Genomic DNA, 26840 nt, shown 5'->3' on the forward strand with positions numbered 1-26840 from the left:
TGTCTTTTTTCAACATTTCAACTAACTAACTATGTGACAACTGCCCATTTTTTTTATTATCATTATTGCATATTTCTGTAATTTTTACACATGTTGCACATTTATATTTTTGCAACGAGTGTGGGATTTTAATATTAGTATTTTAAAATATAATGCACTAGTCTTTATTTTTTTTATTTTCAGGATTTTATCATTTAAGAGAAATACATTATTGTGAAAAAAAAAAAAAACACATTTGCCAATGGTTATTTTTAAAAGACACAAAAATCCATAACAGTGGTAAAATGACAAGAAGATGTCTGGTAAAGGCAACGTATGAGTTAACAGATGGGCTTGACTTTGAGCAGTGAGTCACTCCAAGCTACTGTACAAGTTCAACCTTTCTCTTCCTAGTTCAGTGACAAACATTTGCATGCATGAGCCACAATGAATGTGATTGTAGAAATCCTTCTGCTGCTGCTTACTATCCTCTACTCCTATTTGGAGTCATTTGTGAAATTATTTATTCCTGTGAAAAGGAAGGCTGTGAATGGAGAAATTGTACTGATCACAGGCGCTGGGCATGGCATAGGACGAAATACAGCCAAGGAATTTGCTGAACTTCAGTCTGTGCTAGTATTGTGGGATATCAATAAGGTAAGACACAGATCAGATTTCCCTACTCAGCTCATAACACAGGCAGCAACAAATGAAAGCTTACACCAATGCAGATTTCTTTACCATGTACTAGGGAAACAGTCTTTTTGGGTCTCCTAGATAGTTCAGCTTGATTGGTAAAATGCTCTTGTATTAGAGCTGCACGATTCTGGATAAAATCAGAATCACAATTTTTTTGCTTAGAATAAATATAATGATTCTTGACGTAACATCATCTTTCACAAAAAAATTGAGCTAGCTGTTTATTTTTTTCTTAAATTCACTAAAGCAGAGTTCCGCACACATACTGTAGCTGCGACACTTACCTGTCCTGGAATCCAGCGATGTTGGCACCGCAGCCAATGTTTCCATCGGCTTTTGGGTGCTGCCCCTGCCATTGCCGGTAAAGGTACCTGGCAGTGAAGCCTTGCAGTCCCTGCTGTGCATGCGCGGAGCATGCTGCGCGGAGCGCGCTGCGCTCGATAATTGGCCTGGAAGCAGAGGGAGGGGGCTTGAACCTCTGACGTACCTCGCAAGGTACTCGCTCCTCCCTGAAAGGTGCCAAATGTGCCACGGGGAGGGGGGGGGGAGGAGACAGATAAGCGAAAGTTCCACTTTTGAGTGGAACTCTGCTTTAAAGTGTATTGCTTTTGAAAGAGCACTGCGCAAAGACAGTGTGACATAAAATATTGCCACGACCGCCATTTTATTCTCTAGGGTCTCTGGTAAAGAATACATATATATATATAATGTTTGGGGGTTCTCAGTAGCTTTCTAGAAAAAAATACTGATTTTAACTTGTAGGCAACAAATGTCAGAAAAAGTTTTAATCTTTAAGTGGTTAAACCTCTGTCATTTACAGACCGAAGTTCGGCCCTTTGATCTAAAAGAACCAAATGATACAATGTTTCTTTTCATCTCAGCTTGAGTAATGTTGTGATAAACTTGGCAGGCTGCCTATTTTTGGTGGATTCTTTTTTTTTTTGGCGATCCTACCACCTACTGAATGTCTGTTATTTCTTTGGGGGGGGGGGGGGGGGGATTAAAACCAAGCCCAAGGGAATTTTGTATTGAAGTATCATGCAGCAACCGTGCGTCATGTGTTTGGCAGTGTGAATTAGAAATGAAGAAGAGAAGCAGGGTTAGGGAAGTATTGGCGGGCCTCGGTGCAAATTAAGTCTGAAGGGGAGAGTTCTCTGTGATTTTTAGGGATCCAAGGTAAAATAAGGGAGAATGGAGCTGCTCAAGTAAAATTCGAATTTAAGAAAAAAGTGGTCTGGTGCGCTAAACAAATTTTGAATCACTTGTGCTTAATACTTAAACCACAAATTTAACAATATATGATACCAGTGATTAAGCCAACAACACAAATATGACTATACATATAGATAGAGTGACAATGGTGATTTCCACCATCAATTAAAAACTATCAATGTGAAGTGCCCCAATAGGGGTGTGATAATGAGCCCAAATGACAGTGTCCAAAGTCCAATGTCCAGTTATTGGATTTCAATTTATCAGACCACTTTTTTCTTCACTTAATTTTCCAAATCGGGTATTTGGATCTTTGGTTGCAGCTTTTTTTTTGTTCATATCAGTGCACCCTCTTTATATATTTTTTAAATTCTAGTTTAAGCCATAGTTTAAAGCGACAGGTATACTTTATGTGTACAGGGGCTCTTAAGACAAATTTTAAGTCTGTTTAAGGTCTTTGATGTGCTTCATTTGTGCAAATTAAAGTGGTTGTAAACCCACTTTAAAGATTTTTACCTATAGTCAAGCCTATATTAAGGCTTACCTATAGGTGCTATAAATATCTTCTAAACTTGCACCGTTTAGGAGATATTTACAGTGCATACAGCCGATTACATCATCGGCGCATGATGCGCTCTGAAGGAACGGCCACCCGTGCCTTTCCTTCAGAGCCCTGTGCCGTGAACAGTGGCTCCCTCGCGCGTGCGCGGGAGTGATGTAATCGTGCCTCCGGCCAATCAGATGGCCGGAGGACGCGAACATGTTGGCCATCCTGTTGCTGAGTGGGCGGCACTGCGGGGGCTTCGTTTAAGGGTAAGTATTTCATAATGAGCTAGTATGCGATGCATACTAGCTCATTATGCCTTTATCTTACAGGTTTTGTTTTTTTTTCATTTTTTTGGGGGGAGTTTACTTCTTCTTTAACCACTTCCCGCCCGCCCTATTACAAAATGACGGTGGGAATGTGGTTGAGTTATCCTGACCGGACGTCATATGACAGCGGCAGGATAACACCGCTCTGGGCGCCCCCCGGGGGCGCGCAGAGCGGCGATCGGTGATGCGAGGTGTCAGTCTGACACCCTGCACCTCCGATCTCGGTAAAGAGCCTCTGACGGAGGCTCTTTACCATGTGATCAGCCGTGTCCAATCACGGCTGGTCACATAGTAAAACAGGAACAGCCGTTGATCGGCTTTCCTTAGTTCCTGCCTGACAGGCACGAGTAAAGAAGCGCCGATCGGCGGCTCCCCTGACAGGGGGGGGGGGTCAGCACTGGTAATCAGATCATTGATTACCAGTGCAGACCCTCGGGGGGGGGGATGCCACTAGAACCACCAGGGATGCCCACTATGACCCCAGGGATGCCCACTATGACCCCAGGGATGCCCACTATGGCCACCAGGGATGGCAATCAGGGCTCAGGGAGCCCCCCATTGCCCTCCCCATCAGTGATGCCCACCAGTGTCCTCCCTATCAGTGCTGCCCACAAGTGCCCATCATTGCCATCCTTTAGTGTCGCCCACCAGTGCCCATTATTGCCCACCAGTGCTGCCTATGAGTGCCCATTAGTGCCCATCAGTGCCGCCCGTCAGTGCCGATCAGTGCCGCCCATCAGTGCCCATCAGTGCCCACCAGTGCTGCCTATCAGTGCCCATTAGTGCCCGTCAGTGCCACCTATCAGTGCCCGTCAGTGCCGCCTATCAGTGCCCATCAATGCCGCCTATCAGTGCCCAGCAGTGCCGCCTATCAGTGCCCACCAATGCTGCATATCAGTGCTACCTATCAGTGCCACATATCAGTGCCTATCAGTGCCGCCTCTCAGTGCCGCCTATCAGTGCCACCCCATCAGTGCCACCCCATCATTGCCTCCTCATCAGTGCCTGTCAGTGCAGTCTCATCAGTGCTCATCAGTGCAGGAAAAAAATTATTTATTTACAAAACTGTATAACATAAACAAAAAAACTTTTTCTTTTTTCAAACTTTTCTGTCTTTTTTTATTTGTTTAGCAAAAAGTAAAAATCGCACAGGTGATCAAATACCACCAAAAGAAATCTCTATTTGTGGGGGGAAAATGATATAAATTTGGTGTAAGTACAGTGTTGCATGACCGCGCAATTGTCATTCAAAATGCAACAGCGCTAAAAGGGGAAAATTGGCCTGGGCGGGAAGGGAGGGAAGTGCCCTGTATTAAAGTGGTTAAAGAGAATGTTTAGCCTAGGGTACAGCATGTCAAAAAAACATGTATATTGGACTTTACTGGTGCTAGAAAGGACAAACACATGAAATATATAAGAAATATGAACTTTTATTACAAAATTTAAAATAAAATGTTAAAACCACATGGAAGCAAATCCCTATCAAGCAATATAGGCCATATATATTCCTAGTTCATTATTAGATTTGCTGAAATGTGCAAGAGGTCGACACGGTTTACATCAATAAGCTTTTCCAGAATCTCCAGCACATACTGTGCAAACTCTGGCTAGTTGTCCAATCCAGACACCCAATAGTTCATTAATAGTTTTTATTTCAAAGATTGTCCTCATTATCCCTGGACCTTAAGTAGTCTGCAATCATACGGTTTAGTCAGTGCCTGTGAGTCCTGCCTAAATAGTTTTCTCCTAATGATACAGTTTAAAGAATAAAGATTAAAGATTTGAATGTTGCAATCATATTCCCTCTTAAGTGTCTCTTCTCCAGGGCATGCATATTTTTCACTCCCAAGTTATTAGCCTGCTTAACTTTGTATCATCTGCAAACACTGGGATTGAACTACTTATTCCAATCTCTATATCGTTTATGAACAAGTTAAACAGAATGGGTCCCAGGAAAGAGTCCTGGGGCACACTGCTAACAGCTTTAGATCATTCATAAAATATGCCATTAACCCCCTGGATGCACTCTTGTAACCAGTGTTTTAGGTGCATACAATATCATTAATGGCAAACTACTTTCTTTTGTAAATTAAGCCTTTTTAGCTACTTATCAAATTCCTTAGCTAAATCTAGATACATGAGGCTCACATGCCTTCCTCTTTCAAAATTACAGCTCACCTCTTCCTCGAAAGGTAAATGGGTGGTCTGGCAGGAACAAGCTTTCATAAATCCATGTTGGTTACTACTAATGATACCATTTTCACTGGCAAATTCCTGGATATGCTTTCTTTCCATTCCTTCCAATAGTTTTCATACTATTTATGTTAGCCTGATTGGTCTGTAGTTGCCAGGTATCTATTTCAGCCGTTTTTTGAAAATTGGTACCATCTTCACTTTTTTCCAATCTGCTTGTACCATTCCTGTCAGTAAGCTGTCCTGAAAAATTAGAAGCAATGGTCCGGCTATAAACGTTCATTCTTTGAGATGTAAGCCATCTGGTCCTGTTGATTTTTTCACATTAAGTCTTTTAGTATTTTTTGAACACTGATTTCTGTTAGCCACAAGTGTACATTTAATATAATAGAATTAAAATTACTGTCTTGTTTTATATACCCCTAAATTTCATCCATATAAATGGAAGAGAAATATGTATTTAATACAGTTGCCTTCTCCCAGTCACTTGTTACCAACTTCCCCTGATTATATTTTTTGGGCTAATATATTCTGACCTAGCCTTTTTACTATTATTTTTTTGAACTTTTGTTTTTTACTCTCCTCAGCAATTTTTTTTTTGTATTCTATTTTTTATTTTTTTATTTTACAAATGATCTTGTTCTCTATCTTAGCTGCCCTAATCATGTGCTTGCAATTCTTACAATTCTTATTACATTCTTTGTAGTTTCGGAATGCTGATGGCGACCCTTCTGATTTTTATTTGAAAGGACACTTTTTTTCCCAATAATATGCTTTTTAACCTTAGCATTTAACCACCCAGATTTAACTTTTGCTCTTTTACATTTGTTGCCCAGTGGAATGCACTGAAAAATATTTCTGTTTAATATATCCTTAAAGTATTCCAACCTATCCCCTTTCCTATATTTTACAGCTAACGTAATTGCTGTGATCACTATTTCCTAAATTATTCCTTACTTTCACATATGCAATTAGTTCTGTGTTCTTTGAAATTAGGTCCAGGGCATCATTTCTAGTTGGGGCTTCCATCATTTGACTCATGAAATTGTCCTACAATATGATCAAGAAATAATGGGCCTTAGGTGAGTTTGCAGTTTCGTCCACCCTATCAACATCACCCTGTCTCACTATAATTTCTAACAGTGAAAGAAGATGGGTCTCCCCCTCATCCTTAGGGTAAAGGGGCATGTAGCATACACCCACATTTTTTTTACCATTTGTTTCATCTCTTTGAAGGGACAGCCACAAAGACTTCACCTCCTCATTAGTCTCACAGATGATACAACAGTGAAAAATAGGCCAGCAGAAGGACATTTTTATCAGGGATAGTAGGCCTAACTGGTGTAAGCCTAATGTATGGGGATAGTGGTATGTACTGAATGCAAGTGATATAATGCAAGGTGTTTTAAGTGTAAGCATTGATTTCACTTAGTTTTAGTTTTTTTTCAAATGATGAAGAGGTGTTATGTGAATAAAAGGCAACTCCAAGAACAGATGGTCAGTAACAAGTGAATGCTGTTCTTTGAGCATCCCAAAATGAAAAAAAAAAAAAAACCCAAGCAAAAATCAAGAAAAACCCCCAAAAAAACAAAAAACCCAAAAGACCACCCTTGAAACAAAAGCTCATTTTTTTTTTAACAGGAAGCCTTGCAGTAAAAAAAGGCAGTTTAGCCTAAAAAAAAGGCACTATCAAACTAAAATTGCAGCAAAAAAAAAAAAAAAGTTTAACCCAAAAAAGTCCTATCAACATAACATACAGTAATGTAGTAATTGCCTCCAAAGGAACTGCTGATGAATGGGACCCCTGATTTAAGATCACATTGATCCTTCTGGCAATGCCACACCCTCTGACACACCAATGCTAAAGAGAGAGATGCTCTTGACAAAGCAAGATACCGAATGCCAATAGCAACAAGCAATGACAAATTTTGTACAACAGCACATACATTGAGAGAACCTCTAAAAAGTCTTTGTAACTAAGCCCTAAATCTAGGGAGGTCCTAACAAAAGGGGCCATACTGGAAGCTAAAAGGTCCTCTTCAAATTCCTCGCACTGGCCAGTACTTTTAATTGTTGGGGCCCAAAGTTTCTGTGTTGGAGCTCACAGGTTTAGGTACATCCCACAGTAAATGGCATATATATCCAAACTGTATCCTAGGGCAAGGTGACAATCTCCCTTTTAAGAACTGGATAATAAAGTCTGTCTTTTCAGTCTGTGTTAAGCCCCCTCCTGCTCAGTGGTATCAGAAACCGTGGTGTGGGAGCCAATTTTGGACCCGTTAATGAGGATCCCCACAGAACCAGTAATGCCCCTTTCCTCCAGCTCACTGTATCTCTCCGACAGCTGTTCCCTCTGCATAGATATGGGGCAGCCCAGTCTCTCTTTGAGCCCCGGTTCACACTACTGCGTGTGCGGGGTTCGCATGTCATGTCGGAGCGCACTGCTCCGACATGACATGCGATCAGCTGTGCGGTGCGTGACACTGTGGGGTGAACACTCACAGTAAGCAACTCTCTTTGGCTTGATAAAGGCTGTCTCCTGGGGACTAGACCCTCCATAGTTACAAGAGGCACCCACCAGTCTTTTCTTTTCCCTGGTTGAACAGCAGCCAGTCACAGTGTCCTCTGCAACCTGGGGTGGTAGACTGGGCTGAAAACGTCAAAATCCTCCTCGCTGGTTGCTGGGGGGGTCTTGCCTCTTAATTGTACAGTCAGCGGTCAGACCTCAGGCCTTTCCTTTTCTCCCTGCAACTGCCTCTCAAGCAGAAAAAAGAGAAAAAGATGTCCTGTTGCTGTTTATTCTCAGCACTGCAGGGTAAGATTTAAAGAACACAGCCCAGTGTTACAATAAAAAAACAATATATTCCCAAAATAAATGATAACCCAAAAGTAATACCCAAGAAAAGCTTTGCTGCTAAAAAAAAAACAAGTTGAACTAAAATAAAGGCTCTAACAAAAAAAACCGAAAAACCAATATAGCCCCAAAATCAAAATCAATGCTACACCCCCGAAACCAAGGGCACTTTTTTAAAGTGAATATATGCAGAAAAATAGAAAAAGTACCTACGGATGAGACAAAATGCTAACAGTGACTGCTGACCACAAATCAACCAAAATAAAAAAGCATTCAATAAAAAGGTAGCAAAGTATTTCAGTCCCCAAAAGCTGCAAATCAGAATTAAAGTACAATTTTCTTCCTAACTCTGAATCTCTCTCTATGCAATTTGACAGCTTTTCCTATCCTTTCCTGATAGTAGATTGACACTACGGCTGCTCCTTGCTGTTTCCCCTCTTCATAATGAGGGGATGGCAGGTAACAAAGACCCCATTACTATCCATTAAAAGTCAGCTGTCCAAAGTTCAAAGGCCCTCACAGTACTTTATTGTAAATCAATGGCGAGCAAAGGGCTGAATGGGTTGGTTTTCTGGTAATCAAACCCACTCGACCTGACCCGAAACTCTTCCCTAGTGCCAGTAAGGAAAGTACACCTTACATTAATTTAAGATGCTTATTGGTTTATTGTGGAGGAATAAGGTAATGGTTAAGGTATGGGATCAATAGTTAGGAGACACATTTTTAAGGTAAGGATATGTTTGGCTAGTTCACACCAGCGGCCGCACACTGCTACTAGTGCCACTGTTGAGCATTCAGAAGTAAACAGTTCTGATGTGCCAATTACAACACATCATACAGGGAAGAATAACCGTAACCATAGTAAAACCATAGAATAACTGTAGTAATCCCTGTTCTAGGCCAAATTGCCATAGTATGCATGTAGTGCTCAAATTAGTTAAAGATCTATCAGCAATGACCTACTGTACATATCACACCAAGTTTGTATAGAATATAATAAAGCATTAACATTCACATGATCATGTTCATCAATGTACATCTACACAGGGTATGCAAGCACATGGACATTCAAGCTCAGACCCACTAAGAAGCTCATACCCTTATTTGCTGTCTGTTATATGCCACAGAGTTACGCCATAGCATGGCCTGCATTTTGCAACCCATTTATAAAATGCAGACTGTGGTATGGAGCTTGCACTTTCCTACAAGGTATTCACTGCAAAGAACTTCAGGATTGGGGAAGATTTGCTCAAATGACTTTCACATGTCCCAGCTTGTTTTCCCATTTATTTTTTATGTGCGCTGCTTGTAGCTTTGTAGGGCACCCACTGTTTAAGCAACTGAATAGGTGAGCAAAGGCAGTTTTGCAGCTTTATGGATGGACCCCTAAGTCTTCTAGAATAGTACATATGCTTGTGAGCACATGTACAGAAAAAGTTCAGGGACAAATAGCATTGAATCCATAATAGTGTCATAACATACTATTAGTAACTTCCTCCCCTCTTCTACTGTGCCCGTGTAAACCCAAAAAATCTCAACATGGCAGTAGCTGTGGATAGATGGCACAGGCACAAGCTTTGCTTGGAGTGCAAGTGGTTTGTATGCCTATAGCTCCTTTACTAGAAAGTCTATATTTTAATAGACGAGTAAACACTTTGGAGAGACTGAAGTGTCACGCTGCTGGGACCAAGTGTCAGAATATTGGTATTTTACAGCATTTCTATGTTGCCTGATGTTTGATTGGCTACACTTTTGTCCTAATAAACAATCTTTTAAAATGCTTTTCACCAGTACAATCCAAAAGGGACAAAAATACCTCATCAGCATGAATGATGGAACTTTTTTACACCTACTCATAATTAGCTGGTCCCAACATGTTACTTGTCATTATACTAGATCTCATATGAGTCATCAGCCACACACTTTTAGCTGTTGTATGAACATGCATTTCATATGTCATTAAAGAACATTAATACATTGTAATTTGCATACTGACAGACTGTAAGATGCAATCCTGTTTCACAGCAAAGTCAACAGGGTCAAAGAAACAAGACCAACAAGTTCATATCAGGGCTACATCTTTCCAAACCTGACATTTCAGTTTTGGCTCGGCACTGGTGAGTGCTAGCTCAGCATTTGCACTGCTAACCTCCTTGATTTACAGAATTTTGATTTAAAGTGCATCTGTGCTCAGACGATTGACATTGATGTATTTACATTTTCTTAAAGTTGAAGTTTAGTTAAAAAAAAAAAATGATTTGTGAATGTGGGAAAAATCTGATTAGTCACAGAACTCTCTCCACCAATCTCAGATTGTGTTACAGTGAAAGCAATGAAAGAATGTTTCTCAATGGAGGAGGGGGTAGGAGGGGGAACTGTTTTAGAGCAGCTTCACCAACCTCTTAACCCCACAGCACTGGAAGTTCAGTAGCAAGAGGGATGGGGCAACATGGGGACAAGGTGCTTTGCGGGGTGGGGGGTTTCGGTTAACATCTATACCAAGTCTGGTGTCCCCCAGTAGTGACACATATCCAGGAACACCTTGGGGTGGTGACTGAGGAAGTTTGCCTGCCAATTGTTTACTTAAAAAAAGTGGGATGCGGACAAGGCTGAAACATGCCAAAACATTTGTCCCAAGCCAGAATTAGGTCTCCTTCTCAAAGGGCCATGTGGCTTCTAGTGTTGCTCTGATGAGTGACATAAGCTACGGCTGTGGCACTGTCTAAATGAACTGTCATCAGTCATCCTTTAGGCTAATTGATCCACAGCAGCAAATTGCCTTCAGTTTGAGAATGTTTATAGGAAGTGTGGCCTTAATGGGGAATGTACCTTTGACCATTTCCATCAACAGGAACCTCCCCAGTGAAACAAGCTTGCATCCATTTAGAGAATCATCCAGGTTACTGGGAGAAAGGAGCTTCCTGATTCCAGTGCAGATCAACCACAGGTCAGGGATATCCTGGCCTTGGAACACAGCCACACGGTCCCATCCAGAGACTGAAGGAGTTCCATGCAGTAAGCACATGAGCTGCAGAGGCCTAGAGCGAAATTGTGCAAACATCACCACTCCAAAAGAGTCCACTATGACGTTCAGTACCCTAAGGCAAAATCAGACTGATGGAAGCTTCCTAGAGTGAAGGGTTTGAACATTAAGACACAGAGTCATTACTTGTTCCTGGTGAAGAAACACCCAACCCTGGGCCATGTTCAGTAATAGGTCAAAGTACTTCAAGCAGTTGGTCGGGTCCAACGCAGATTTCCGGAGGTTGAGGATCAACCTGAAACTCTAAAGTGTCCTTATTGTCCCCTGGACATTGGTAGCAAAGGCCTGGGCAGAGAACATCAAGATATCGGGTAAAGTAGAGTGCCTGAGACCACATCAGCACATGGATTGGTGTAAGCAAGGGTTGGAGCCATGGACAAGCTAAAGGGGAGAGCCACAGACTTGAAGTGCTGCTTACCCACCGCAAACTGAAGGGATCTTTACTGCAGTGGGAAAAATTAGAACATGTAAATATGCATCCTTGATGTTTATTGATGCTGGAAATCCCCCTTGTTGCAGACTGGTCTGATTTCATATGCAAAAAGGTGCTGAGCACCTTCAGATATAGGATGGGGTGAACATCCCCATTGATCTTTGGGACTGTAAACTGGTTTGACATTGTTCCACAGAGGAAACTGAAAAATTGCTCCTGGAGAGGGAAAGTGCTGCAGTCTCTTTAGAAAAGCTGGCAGTTTTGATGACCTAAAATGAGGTGGCAGTAGAAGAGGATCTCCAGCCTGTACCCATAGAACACCACGCCCTGCAAATATTTGGTTCCCTGTGGCACTGCTGAAGGGTGACCAATCTAGAAGCTGCAAGAAATAGCTGCAGTGGCTGAGGATGCAGCCAGATGGTAAAAGGACTTCTCTGTGTGAATAATGGAGTATTTTTTTTCTAATACTCTAGGTAGAAATTTGACGTATAAGGCAGAACCTGTTCTCACCTGTCCATCACCTAGGGCAGTGGTGGCGAACCTTGGCACCCCAGATGTTTTGGAACTACATTTCTCATGATGCTCACCTACACTACAGAGTGCATGAGCATCATGGGAAATGTAGTTTCAAAACATCTGGGGTGCCAAGGTTCGCCACCACTGCCCTAGGGACTCTGGCACAAAAAGTTGTAAGGACATCCTCTATAACCTCTCCCACTTTCAGCAATCTACAGTTTTTTTCTAGTGTCCTCACCTGAACATGACAGCATATAACACATGGTCTTGAATAAAACAAGCCAAGGCAGTTTATTGGCATATACAGCATCACAACAAAGACTCTAAAGTCAGGTTTTAGTCAGTTTTCTAAAATCTAGAAGCACCCGCTGTGTGTTTATGCTACCAGCCTGCCAAGATTCTTTTGCAGTAGTAAGTATTAGGAAAATAGTTCATTTCTGTGCTTCTGCTGTGAACTTTGAAGATTAATTTCTCCAATGATTCCCATAACTCAGAGGTGAATGAAGGCTGTTTTAAATTTCACTGCCTATTTAGAATATGTAAATACATTGGTGTGAATAGTCTGGCTACAGGTTTACTTTAAATCTCTTGCAGAGAATACAGTATTCAGTTTAGGGTGGACTGTAATTCTAACAAAATTCTTTCTAATGTGTTCAACAGGCAGGCATTGAAGAAACTGCTACAGAATGCAGAAAGCTTGGAGCCAAGGTTTACACCTATGTGGTGGATTGCAGCAAACGTGAAGAAATCACTACAGCTGCTGCTAAGGTGAGATTAATATATTATTATTATAAGGCCTCATGCACACTTGACATTTTTTTAACTGCCTCTAGGGGCATCAATGCATTTTTTTTCCTGCCTGTAAACATCCCTGTATGTTAACCTATGTGTCTATGCACACATAAGCTTTTAACAGCGTTTAGTGGCAGGGGCTTTTAGCGGAAAAAAAACACTCCCAGCGCATCCAGAAGCAGCGTTTAGGCAGAAAAAACGATTGACGCTTGTAAGCACGTGTAAATGGAGAGATTGCATCTAAACGCGTGTTAATAGCGCCTTTAGCGATTGAGCGATAATTTATTTTAGTGGGCAAAATAAATTATTATTCTAGCCAATGAAATGAATTACCGCCCAAGAGCTTGATGTAAGAACTAGCATCAAAGGTAGAGCGCTTAAGGACACCGCCACTCGCTTGTCTTCTTTTTAAGGGCTTTTCTTGCCCATTTTTATCATAAGAAAGTTCAGAAAGCACAAACATAGGTTTTCCTCACAGGAGTTTTCAACATTTCTTCTCTTTCAACATAAACATTTAGCCCTCCTGGCTTGTACTGGTAGCACTGCTGCTCTGGCCTTACACTCCAAGCCTGTGTCTGTCTCCTACAGACTGTTCACCAACCAACATGGTGCACACAGCTAGCAGCCTCTTGCTTCCCTGACTTCCATGTGGAGCCCTCCTGACTCCTGGGCCAGACCTCCTGACTGCTGGGGTGGAGCCCTCCTGAATCCTGGGCCAGACCTCCTGTCTGCCGGGGTGGAGCCCTCCTGACTCCTGGGCCAGACATCCTGACTGCCGGGGTGGAGCCCTCCTGAATCCTGGGCCAGACCTCCTGAGTGCCGGGGTGGAGCCCTCCTGACTCCTGGGCCAGACCACTTGTCTGATGCGGTGGAGCCCTCCTGACTCCTGGGCCAGACATCCTGACTGCTGGGGTGGAGCCCTCCTGACTCCTGGGCCAGACCTCCTGACTGCTGGGGTGGAGCCCTCCTGAATCCTGGGCCAGACCTCCTGACTGCCGGGGTGGAGCCCTCCTGAATCCTGGGCCAGACCTCCTATCTGCCGGGGTAGAGCCCTCCTGATTCCTGGGCCAGACCTCCTGTCTGCCGGGGTAGAGCCCTCCTGACTCCTGGGCCAGACCTCCTGTTTGCCGGGCAAGAGCCCTCCTGACTCCTGGGCCAGACCTCCTGTCTGATGGGGTGGAGCCCTCCTGACTCCTGGGCCAGACCTCCTGTCTGCCGGGGTAGAGCCCTCCTGACTCCTGGGCCAGACCTCCTGTCTGCCGGGCAAGAGCCCTCCTGACTCCTGGGCCAGACCTCCTGTCTGCCGGGGTGGAGCCCTCCTGACTCCTGGGCCAGACCTCCTGTCTGCCGGGGTGGAGCCCAGAACCATGGTCAGGTTACTACTAAAAGCCCAGCATACACCTGATCAATTATTATACCTGAACTGAATACCTGGACCCAGGATTGGCGATATCATCCCACCCGGGTCACTTAGAAATCTCCAGGCTCCAGGTCCCAAACTGGACTTTTTAAAACACTGAGGAAACTGAAAAGCCAGTTTCCTCTTCATATCACAAGCTCCCCGGAGCCCCTCAACCCGTCTGGTTGAGAATTCTGGGTCACAACCTCTTTCTAGACCCTGCCAGGGCAACGCTCTGCCACACCTGTAAACACGCCATAACGCATTACACACTTTTACAAGCGTCAGGTGTTTTTTTTTTCTGCCAAGCTGCTGCTCCCAGGAGGAAAGGAGGGAGAATTTTTGTTGGAGAATTTGTAAAACGTCCTGCGTGCATGAGTCTTAAGAAAACAATCCTCATGACTGGTCCTTATGTAGTTCAGATTAGTAATAGCATTGTTACAGCATGATCAGTGACTTTTCACATTGTGTATTAGAATGCTACTACCTGATGTGGTTTGTCCTTGACAGGCAGCCATTATGCTTATGGGCTACAGTTAAATAACTTAGCTGGGCATACTTGGATGCATCTGCACAATAAGCTTCCATTTATGATCACAGTCCTGGTCCCAGTGAATGTCCTTGAAATATCTTTTGGGCATTACAGACAAGCTCACTGTCTTGGTCGTGATCTTTGTGCAGGTTGGGAACCAGCTACATTGATTCTCTGTTTATGGTCCTGGTAGCATGAATCATTCTCCCCTGAGCAATTGACATATCTTGCTGTGTAATGTGTGCTAATTAAATAAAAGTATCTTACTGTTTACTTTCTAAATCAGGTAAAACAAGAAGTTGGAGATGTTGACATTCTTATAAATAATGCTGGAATTATCTTCTGTGCGGATGTACTATCACTAGAAGATCGTCAGATTGAGAAGATATTTGAAGTGAACATTCTTGCTCACTTTTGGGTGAGTGTGCACTGATAATGCTTTATTTTTGGGCAGGAAGTCAGCCTTGGGCACCCAGAGAACTTTTAGGTGACACATTCCACTGTGAATTATTTATGTGGCAAAATTGCGCCAACAGTGGGAGGGGCTCAAAACTTGAGCCTACTTGCTGTGTACATGGTTACATGCCACAGTCCTTGTGCCTGTGAAATACAAAAAGAATTCCCCTTGTGGTATGGGACTATAAATGCCGCTGAACACTGTATACTGCATAAAATAATCTTTATTGATACAAAATAGGACAAATCATAAAAAACACAATATTTAGAAAAGGACACAATTACACATACAGGGCATTAAAAATGCATGCATTTGACAGACCGAATACCGAACCAGGATGGGGACGCTTAGGTACATAGGGCAATCATGGAACCGGAACCGACCCTACGCGTTTCGGGCATGGAATCAGCCCTTCCTCAGGGGTCACCCAGAGTTCCAGGTAGAGCGCCTAGTGTATCCTTTGTGTCCAACCAGTGGATTGTATCGGTCTGTCGAATAAAAACGGTATTGCTACCGTGTGGAGGGATGCCCAAGTTTCCCAAAGCCCGTTCAGGGCAAGAGAACTCCGTGCGAGTATGGAAAGTATAGTAGCAGTAGCTGCCCGGAGGGACCAGCAGGGCACCACGATGACCAGTCAGTAATGGCTCAGCATGGACCGCTCACATATAAGAGAGTATAATCATTTGTGATACCTTTAGTATGTGGAGTAAATGCGACCGCAGAGGGTCAAATGAAGTGGCTATGGTACAGGTCTTATGTTGGCGTAGACATAATTGTGATAGTTGTTGTCCCTGGGTGTTCGTGGGCTTGGCATCCTCTTGTGCCTGTGAAATGTGTTTTAACCTGTTGCCGACCGCCCCGTGTACATTAACTGCAGGGCGGCAGCTCCTGTGCGCAGAATTACGTACAGGTACGTCATTCTGCTTTGTGTCACTTGGAGTCCGATTTGTCTGCCGCTATAGGTCGCTGATCACCGCCATTACTAGCAAAAAAATGTAAAAAAAAACCAAAATCTTTAAATATATCTCATAGTTTGTAGACGCTATAACTTTTGCGCAAAACAATCAATATACGCTTATTGGGATTTTTTTTTACAAAAATATGCAGCAGAATACATATTGGCCTAAATTAATGAAGAAATTCGATTTTTTTTACAAATTTTATTTTATTGGATATGTTTTATAGTAGAAAGTAAGAAATATTGTTTTTATTTTCAAAATTGTCAGTCTTTTTTTATTTAGCGCAAAAAATAAAAACCGCAGAGGTGATCAAATACCACCAAAAAAAAGCTCTATTTTTGGGTATAAGAAAAGAACATACATTTTATTTGGGTACAGCATCACACGACTGCGCAAATGTCAGTTAAAATACACAGCGCGGTCTCCCAAAAATGGCCTGGCAATGAAGGGGGTAATCCTTCTGGAGCTGAAGTGGTTAAAGTGGTTGTGAAATTCAGACATGAAATATGTTCAAACATATCCCTCTACAGTGTTTGCTTGTGTCAATTAAGAGCACTAAGTGTTATTTCTGTCTGCTGCTTCATTCCTCGGCAACCTGCATGAATCCCTTCTGATAAATTTTCCGGACACCGAAAGGAAAATGGTGACAGGGAAGAGAAGTCCAGCAGATTGACAGCCTCAGTTCTGTTCCTGTGAGCTATGTGAAGGAGGGTTTGTCTCTTTCCTCCAATCAGCTCTCAGACCTCTCCTCACTGAGCTCTACAGAGTGTAACTTCAGCTCTCCACCCCCTTCTTTCTGAACTCTCAGACAAACATATAAATTCAGCACTTTAAATAGATGTAGGGAATAGAAGACATATACAACCTATGTAGGAGGATTTGTTTAACCTCTGTGTATCACCTAAAGAATATTATATGGGTATATGTAAGGGTTTACAACCACTTTAATTACTGTGCCACAAGCAAGAGTCAAACCAACGTGCAAACCCTAACACAATCTTTTGTAAAAAAGTGACATGTTCTATTACATACGCTTTCCTGCACATAGTGTACCTTGAAGAAAAACTTCACTAGCATAGTCAGAGACTACTTAGCAACAAGGAACTGTTGTAAGATGTAGCATAAAGAGTGCAGGGGTCAGGAGTATATAAAGTATGTGGCCTGGAGCTAAGTGAAACTAGGAGGAGGGCCAGCATGACTGGGGCCTGTAGAAGAGGCCGAGTATTAGTGGGGTGATTTAGAATGATACATTCTGCTTACCAGATTGAAGGGTCCAAGGAAGAGGGTGTGTCCTGTAGTGGGTAGAGAGCAGGGGGGATTGTGTCAGAGCTCGTGAGGACTTGCGAGTGTGGGATTCATTTCTGGTTTCTTACAATGGTCGCTCTTTTTGGCAGGAGCAGTTGATTTCCAATTTTGATCTATAACTGTTCACTGACATGGTGGGCTCTGCTATTTATGGAACCTATTGTCAGGGTCATTGAAGTATTGTGAGTTGGCAGGTGAAATGGAGGAAGGTTGGTTTAGTGCGTAATTTGGCTGTTCTGGAACTGTTTCACAATGTACTGTCCATGGAATTCCATGCCCCAAGCATCTGTGGAGCATTGCATTGCCGCTTCCAAGTTCTCTATTTGTCATTCGGTATGTGCGTCAGTTTGGCCCTCAAACTACAGAGCATGGCAGGAATGGAGCGATCTGGTGAATGAAGTTGGGGGGTGTTCTCGTGAGGACAATGATGTACAGGTGTTGCTTTATTTTATTGGCAGGAATTTTGAACAAGGTGTGTCAGTCTCTGCTATGACTCAGTAACATCTCTGTGACCCGACAACTTAAACATGAAAACCAGACCAGCCAACTTCTAAGGTTTTTTTTGGCCAGGCAGGCTATGCGGGATTATGGGAAGGGTCTCTCTGTGGCGAACGCTCGATGCCCAGTTTCATTTGGAGTTCTTGGTGCTGTATTGGGTCACTTGTATAGGGTTTGTTTTTCCACCTATGAGGTTGCTTTTGTTCAAGGCTGTCTCTGTGCTGGCCTTTTTTGGGGCTTTTCAGCTGGGGGAATTGGTGGGCCAGACCAAACGTGGGGAGGGTGGTTTAAGCGTACAGGATGTATGGTTACGGGACACTAAATTGGGTATTCCGTTAAGAAAATCTAACACAGATTAGTAGGAGGGGTTCTTGGAATGAGCTGTGTGTGGTTCCCTCTTCTCCAGTTTGCCCTGTCCTGCTGGGAGTTTCCTTCTGGGAGTTTTCCATTGCTGTCCCATGCGGATGGGACAGCAATGTCTCGATTCTAGTTTAGGGCTATTTGAGTGCAGACAACTATTCTTCTCATTACTTTCGGATTTGGGTGGCAATGGAAGCGATCCGATGGAGACTTAATGACCAGGTCATTCAGCGCATTGGGCAGTGGGAATCAGTCAGGTTTTGGTCATATGTGCGCCCTCATTTATTGTAACTTCTAAGGTTTGCTATCTGTTGGGTTGGGCTAAGTTGTGCCGTCTTATAGAATACAACTTGTCGTCATATTTTAATGTGTTTCCTATCCTCTTATTGTTGTTTGTTGATATGGTTAGTATTCTTGGGGGTGTTGTATTTACCCCTCCCCGTTTTTTTTTTTTCTCTTGCTGATTTCGAGGTGTCCTTGGTGTGGATCCTGGGTCACTCTTATGTTTTTTGGGGTGCCAGGCGGACGGAGGTTAGGACAGAGGGTAGGCAGTTAGGATTGTCTAGGAGTGAGGTCAGAGTTCGCTGGCTGAGCGTTCCAGGAATCCTGTGGTCTAGGATCTTGCCCAACATGCATCTTTATTCTAGATTGGACAGGCCCCCTAATGCGGTCCTCTTGCATGTCGGGGGCAATGATCTTGGCTTGCGCTCCATGCTCGAGCTAATACGGGATATTAAGTTCGATTTTTTTTTACGACTTCAGTAATTTTTTCTCAGATACCATATTTGTGTGGTCCGATATAGTTGCCAGGTCTGAGGGGCATATGGCTCATTCTGTTGAAAAGATCAACATAGCCAGGATAAAGGTGACCAAGGAGGTAGCAAGGTTTTTTGCCTAAAATGGGGACCTGGCAATAGGTCATTGAGAGGATGAGTCCTGGCAATATCTAAGAAGAGATGGTGTGCATCTGAATGCCATTGGCATTGATTTGTGGCATCTGGCAGAAGGGTATTCAGCGGGCTTTCTGTGTTCGGGAGGCAACACATGCCACGTGTGCTGTGGCAGGGGGCTATTGGGTCTTTGAAGGTGGTGCTGGTTGAATAATTGTGGAAAATTGTGGGTTGGACCTATCTGAGGTATGGGTGCCCCTTCCTAACAATACGTGGTAGTACGTAAGTAGTTAATTGTCCCTGAGCTGGTGTAGTTGTGGCTAGGGGCCTTTGATTGGGTGGCAGATACAACTGGTTAATCGTGAGTATATAGGCCTTCAAAGACCTTAGACTGGGCATAAGCTGAGGTAGGTTTATTTGGTATGCATTGAATGTATTATATGCATTAAACTTTTTTTCTTGTGAATGTTTTATTTAATTGATTTGTAATAAAAAGGCTGCTATGGCCAATCGACTCCAAATAAAATGTGTCCTCTGGTTACTTTGGAAGGGGGGATGGGTCAAGTGTTTAATGTTTTATAGATACCCGGAGCCTCAGCATTCTGCAGGTCCCTCAGTCATGTAAAGTATGCAGTAGTCAGGAGTATGTCATATACTGCCCAGTGCACACACACACACACAGATGCATATATACACACTCACATACATGCACTCAGATATATATACACACACACACACACACACACACACACACGTACATTTTAGGATGCAACAGTGCAAATGCAAAATCTGTTAGCGTAAGAGGAACATTAGGAGTGTAAATCTAGAAGTTCCAGTTTGGTATCCACTGGGGCAAATAGCTGCCCTTAGGTGTGCAGGTGCCTCTTTGAGCTAAATATGTGTTTTTTCCTGAACATGAATGTGGAACGATAGAGAGATTACACATAGTTTGCCAGGGTGGGAAGTACTATGAAAAGTGCTTACATTTTCTACATGCCTCAACAAGAGGCGGGCAAATTTCAACCCATGTATGGGCATGACTAAGGCACCCCAGATGAAATTTGGACACTTACCATAACCCTTATCTCAAATCCCAAACCCTTTCAATGAACTTCCTGCAATAAATACACGGACACCTTTATTGGAGTAAAATTGGCCAACGTGGCCATTTATTAACCAATAACAAAATATATATAACACGTTCCTTAAAACTGGAACCAAAATATTCAAATAAAAGATCACATAAGGTTGCCGATCTTTGGAGGCCCCAAATACCAAGTACCATTTTGTGTATCTGTGTAACTCTTAACTGTCCCCAGCCGCAGCACCGGCTCGGGGACGACCTCAACACACAGCAGATACCTCCCAATTTAAAATACCAGTTAACCCATCTATTAACATGGCATTCCCCAGGTGACTCCATACCTTAGATGGGTCCCTCAGCTGCTGAGTACAGCAGGTTTTACCAGACACACCTCCAAAGACCCCCAACCGCCACAGCACAAGGTGGGAAACCTCACACCATTGTGCCCCGCCAAAAACCTAACGCTCTCTGTATCCCCTCCTGCAGACCCAGGGCCCAAATGCACCCCATCACTGCGCAAATACCGCCATGTATCAACCTCCAACTCCCTGTGTCTGACCACGAACCCCCCGTTACGCACGAGGAACCTGGAAACCTCTTTATTGACCTTCACCCGGGCTTTGTTCAACTTTTCCACGGACCGGGCCTGACGCCAAGACGCGCGGCCCACAATGTCCGACCATACCACCACCGTGTCCGGGAACTCCATGCGTAGCCGGAGAATGTCAAACTTGACATCCCGAATCAGGTGGCGGCAAGACCTAACACCCATATCGTTGCCGCCGGCGTGGATGACTAAAACGTCCGGGGCCCTGTCCAACCGGGATACCCTGTGTACCTCTGGAAGCACCCTGCCCCACAACATGCCTGGAACGCCGATCCACCGGACGGTAGCCTCAGACCGAGGGATACCAAGCTGTCGCCCTTGCGGCCGAACATCCGCCCGTCTGGCCCCCCAATAGACAAAAGAGTGTCCCAAAATCCACACGAGGGCCACCGCACCTGAAACGAAAACAGACCAACGATAACACTACGAAAACAGCGCCAGAGAAAGGAAAAAAGGGGGCAAAACAAGCATATTAAGCAAATAACAAGCAAAAAAGAAACCCTGCAAGAACCGCGGTTACACCAAATGGGGGCGGACATAAAGCTTGAATCTGTTTGACTCCCACCTACCAATACGCCGTAAAACAGACTCATCCAAACCCCACCTAGCAGCTTCTGTAGCAGCCCCTATGCGGAATGAGTGGGAAGAATATTGCAGTGCCTGCAAGCCTGCGGCCGTAAGACAACGGCGCATCACCGAAACAAATTGAAAAGTGGACAGGGCCGACCCGTCCGCGTGCACCAGGAAAGAACCGGACCCAGCCGGTCGAACCCTAAGATATTCGAGAAACGCCGAAACCGGACAAATGGGCGAGCCCCGTATGTGGCCAAGACGCACGGATGCGCCTCTGCCAACTTGGTCCGTCTTTGAACGGCGGATAATCAAAGCCACGGAAGAACCATTGCAGTGAACATCCGCCATCTGTAATCCCCCTTGTGCCGCCCTAGAGGAGCTGACGAGCTTGCTCACCCTAAGAGCCCCGTAAAAGGCCAGTGCAAAGGCGACCCGGAACAAAAGGACTTCAAAACTGGAGAACCACCTGGGCGAACAACATCTGCAGGAGCTCAAACGTGATCGGCCGGCGCCCGTCAAGCTTTGGGGCACCCCGCCGATAACCCCTCAGCGCCTGCCGAACCAAAAAATCTTTGGTAAAGTCCGCAACACCCCTCAACTTACACAGAAAAGCAATAGCCGATAGTTTACGATTGACCACAGAAACCGACACCCCCGCCGTGAAATTCAAGCAGATAAAATAGATCAAAAGATTCCTGACCTCTGTCCCGAGCATATCCACCCCTGCCTCAAGTAACATGGCCCCCCACTCCCGCCAAACCTTGGTGTAGGCAGACCACGTGGACCCACTCAAGGAGCCGCGAATCAACCCGGAGGCGATGCCAATGCAATCTTCCAAAGCCGTCGTGGACAAGGGGTGCCGTGTCGCTCCGCTCCCGGTGCCAACTCCCGGAACCTGTCCAACTGAAAACGAGACAATGCATCAGCCAAAGTGTTTTTCACCCCCGGGAGATGCACAGCATACAGAAAGACATTCAATTGCAGACAACGCAATACCAGATGACGCAGGAGCCGCACCACCGGCGGAGAAGACCCAGACAGAGTATTGATGACTTGGACAACCCCCAAATTATCGCAGTGGAGACGGACTTTCTTGTCACGAAACAACCCCCCCCACAACTCAATGGCCACTAGAACCGGAAACAATTCCAGGAGGACCAGATTGCGCAAAAAACCTGCCCCCCGCCAGTCTTCCGGCCATCGTTCCGCACTCCAACGCCCCCCGAAGTATGCACCATACCCGGCCGACCCGGCCGCGTCGGTGAAAAGATCAATATCACTGTTGCTGACCGGCCCGTCCATCCACAACGACCGCCCATTGAACGTGTCCAGGAAAACCTGCCACACCCTCAGGTCAGCTGCGTGCTCCCCCGTCAAACGAATAAAGTGCCCGGGGGACTGTATCCCAGCCGTGGCAGAAGAGAGCCGGCGACAAAAAACCCGGCCCATCGGCATAATGCGGCAAGCGAAATTCAGCTTGCCCAGGAGCGATTGCAATTCGCGAAGCTGTACCTTACGCTTACCGGCAACCACCCGCACCTCATCCTTGAGAGCCGACAGCTTGTCCTCCGGCAGGCGACATTCCATGGCCTGGGAATCTATAATGATCCCCAAGAATTTTATGACGGCGAGAGGGCCCTCCGTCTTATCCGCCGCCAGTGGAATACCGAAACGCTCTGCTATGTGCTGAACCGTAGCCAGCAGTACACCACAGAGCTTAGAAGAAGGTGGGCCAACGCACAGGAAGTCGTCCAAGTAATGGATGACCGAATTCACCCCCGCCACATCCCGGACCACCCATTCCACAAAGGAACTGAAGGTCTCGAACAAGGCGCAGGAAATGGAACACCCCATAGGTAGACAGCGATCCACATAGAAACCCCCAGACCATCTACAACCCAAAAGATGAAAACTGCACGGATGAACCGGCAATAGCCGAAAAGCTGACTCAATATCAGTCTTTGCCATCAGAGAACCCCTGCCGTAGTGCCGGACCCAGAAGACCGCAGCATCGAAAGAGGTATATGAAACCGCGCATGACTCTGGGGCAATGGCATCATTGACCGACCCACCCTTCGGAAAAGAAAGGTGGTGTATCAGCCGAAACGTATTAGGCTCCTTCTTAGGGACCACCCCCAATGGGGAGACCACCAAATCAGGCAAAGGAGGGACAGAAAAGGGGCCGCTCATACGCCCCAACGCCACTTCCTTGGCGAGTTTCTCCGAAACCACCGCGGAGTGCAACTGAGCCGACCGCAAATTGTCAGCCAGGGGAGGAATCCGAGCCAGGGAGCAAGGAATGACAAAACCCCCCGAGAAACCCGCCTCCAACAAGCGAGCGGCCTGTCGATCCGGGTACCTATTTAGGAAGGGGGCCATCCTGTCCACCCTCACCGGAGTCCACCCTTTTTCCCGAAGCGTCGCCGGAACGGGACTTGCCTGCCTTAAAGCACCGGGACAAGGGGTGGGATCCGCCACAGTGGGAGCACTCGTGCTTGTAACGGCAGCTGGCGCCAAATTTACAGGTACCCTCGTTGAACTGCCAACAGCAACCCCGTCTTTTTGTGGCCGGCTGTCCTGGGGTGGTCGGAATCCCGGCCCCCCCTGGAAAAAACAAAGAGGAGGCCCGCGCCGAGGTCATAAGGTTCATCCATAGACCGATGTCCTTATGATCCCAACGCAACGACGGCCGCACCGCCTTCCGCTAACGGAACTGCTCATCATACCGCAACCAGGCTACACCCCCATACACCCTGTGGGCCTCGCCGATGGCATTAAGATAGCAGAATAAAGGTGAACAATTCTCGGGGTGCTTCTCCCCAATCACGCTAGCAAAAATGGCAAACGCTTGTAGCCAATTGCTAAACGTCCGCGGAATAAGGCGATACCAGCGCTTTTCCTCATCCTCCTTCTTGGACTCCTCAGGCCTAATCCGGTCCAGATTAAACTTCTCTAAGGGCAAAAGGGTAAAAATCTCCACATAGTCCCCTTTCAAAATCTTTTCCCGCACCTCCGGTTTAAGATGGGCGCCCAAAGGACCCAAAACAAACATAAACCTCGCATTTGGCGGAGTCCGCCAAACGCACAGAATCCGCGCCCTTGCCAGCGTCCTTAGACGCCTCGGCCGCGGGCCGCTCACCCACCGCGCCCCCCGCCAGAGCCGCACCAGACGGAACCACAGCAGGGGGGGCAGCCTGCCCCTGATTTACCGCCACGCCAACCACAGGCGAAGCAGCCACCCAAGCCGACACCGGCGACGCTGCGGGAGGAGTAGCCGCGTCCAAACGTTGTACCAAAACCCGCAAACCCGCCACCAGCTCCTGAAACGCTGCGACGGAAGCAGGCACGGCAGACGCCATGCCCGCTGTCTGGGGCGAGGAGAACCCGCTCACAGCGGGAGAAGGCGCCACTAGACCCGCCCCGGGGGCCCCCATCCCCCACTCACCCCCCCAGAAGACTGCACACTCTGTGAAGAAAACAAGGAAGCAAAATTGTACTCACCGGGCTGACTAGGAACGGACCCCACAGCCGCGTCACCGGACTCCATCGCTGCCGCCGGACGTGGCGCCGCCTCTTCCTCCGCGCTGGACAGCTCGCCTTCGGACCTGGATGATTCATGCAGGGCACCTGCGGTAGAAAGGTCTGGCACGGCCGCACCGACCGCTCCCGGACTCGGACGACCATCCCGGCTCAGACGACTGCAGTCCCCCGACCGCACGGCAGACCCCCACGATTTCCTCTTCCTGCTGGTGCTGGGGGAGGGGATCTGCCCTGACCGAGATCCCGACAAGATGATGAAGAGGCCCTGGGGCGGGAGGGGCCTCCGGCCGCTCTACCGGACTGACCGGAGCCCGCCGCACTGACCATCCCACGCCGGGCTGCCCCCTCTGCCGGAGCATCCACAGGGGAGGCAGCCGCATGTTCTGGATGCCCACGACGCACAGGTGGGGGGGGGGAGAGAGTGTGGCTGCGGCCCCCACCTGCAGAGCTCCGCCGATGACGGGGATTCCTCCCAGTGCCAGCGCCGGAGACAGCTGGAGAGCGCTGTTCCGACGTGCCTGGAGGGTCCTCCGAGGGGCTCCCAAAGCGGCGCTGAGCTCTAGAGGGAGGGGGGGGGGCTGAAGCGCTCCAGGGGACGAGTCCTCCGAGCACGTCTCCCCCCTGCATTCGCTGCGGCCGGGGCAAGCAGTCCGGAGACCTGCTGCTGCAGCCAGTCCTGTCCCATGGACTCAGCCATGGACCGCAGCTGCTCCACGAGGGACCGAGCGTCTGACATGGGGCTTAAAAGCAGTAAGGAGGTGGAGGAGGCACGGGGAGATAGTCAGGCAGTGCGGGGCAATAGCGGGGGGGAGGGGGGGGGCCACAATACCCGACGGCAGCAGACGATCCGAATGCTTCTAATGCTTCTTCACCCACGCTGGAACTGAAGCCCGGGAAAGACTACAGTGAGCTCACTTCCCCCCTTCTACAGCCCCTCCCTTAGCTGCCCTGACCAATCGCGGGAAAGACTACAGTGAGCTCACTTCCCCCCTTTAACAGCCCCTCCCTTAGCTGTCCTGACCAATAGAAGGACAAACCCCAGACTGCCTAACATGTTAACCCTTTCAGAGACAATTCCACTGATGGCCAAGTCATGCTATCCCTCCGCCTATTTCTTTTGTTCTTTTGCTCCGGGCTGTACTGACTGGTTGTACTGAAATCGGTCTAGAGACCAGCCTGTCAGATTTTTTTGATTCAATAAATTGGTCGAAGGGCCCGGCGCAAAAAGGTCAAATTGTGCTCCCCCCCCAAGATGTATGAGCATTACGTGTCAGCGAAATGCATGCTTACCCCCTGAGCACCCAGCTCAAATCATTTCTCTCGCCATATTCCCCCAGCACAAAAAAAAAAAAGTATTCCCCCTCCTACCACAAATCCTCTACTCCTCAAATTTTCCCTCCAAGCACAAATCACCCCCCCACATTCAAACGCCGCTTTTCCTGCACAATATCCCCTCCCCCCAATCCCACATCCTAGCACATACCCCCCACAAATTTCCTCTCCTAGCACAATTAGCCCAATCATCCCTACTTGCAATACCCCCCTGCTGTAGTTATCAGCTGAGGGACCCATCTAAGGTATGGAGTCACCTGGGGAATGCCAGTTAATAGATGGGTTAACTGGTAGTTTAAATTGGGAGGTATCTGCTGTGTGTTGAGGTCGTCCCCGAGCCGGTGGTGCGGCTGGGGACAGTTAAGAGTTACACAGATACAAAAATGGTACTTGATATTTGGGGCCTACAAAGATCGGCAACCTTATGTTATCTTTTATTATACTATTGTGGTTCCTGTTCTAAGGAATGTGTTATATATATTTTTGTTACTGGTTAATAAATGGCCACGTTGGCCAATTTTACTCCAATAACGGTGTCCGCGTATTTATTGCAGGAAGTTTATTTAAGGGGTTGGGATTTAGGTAAGTGTCATAATTACATCTGGGGTGCCTTAGTCATGCACTGTGTGCATTAAAATGCTCTTTCTTAAATACACAAGAAACCGTGCATTTTTTTTGTATAGTGAAGGTGTTCTCTTAAGCCTCGTACA

The 26840-nt window shown here is 46.3% G+C and overlaps 1 protein-coding gene across 1 annotated transcript in view; it reads left to right on the forward strand.

Annotated features, from left to right (window-relative positions):
* The first annotated feature begins 355 nt into the window (after positions 1-355).
* LOC309544572 (17-beta-hydroxysteroid dehydrogenase 13-like) overlaps positions 356-26840 on the forward strand; it is a 43706-nt gene continuing 17221 nt past the window's right edge. The window contains exons 1-3 of the mRNA XM_082243477.1: positions 356-636; positions 12463-12570; positions 14812-14943. Of these exons, the coding sequence (XP_082099603.1) occupies positions 427-636; positions 12463-12570; positions 14812-14943 (450 nt within the window). The 5' untranslated portion in view covers positions 356-426. The remainder of the gene's footprint in view (positions 637-12462; positions 12571-14811; positions 14944-26840) is intronic.

This window comes from Pelophylax lessonae, assembly GCF_965119305.1.
Source record: "Pelophylax lessonae genome assembly, chromosome: 1".
NCBI classification, from domain to species: Eukaryota; Metazoa; Chordata; class Amphibia; order Anura; family Ranidae; genus Pelophylax; species Pelophylax lessonae.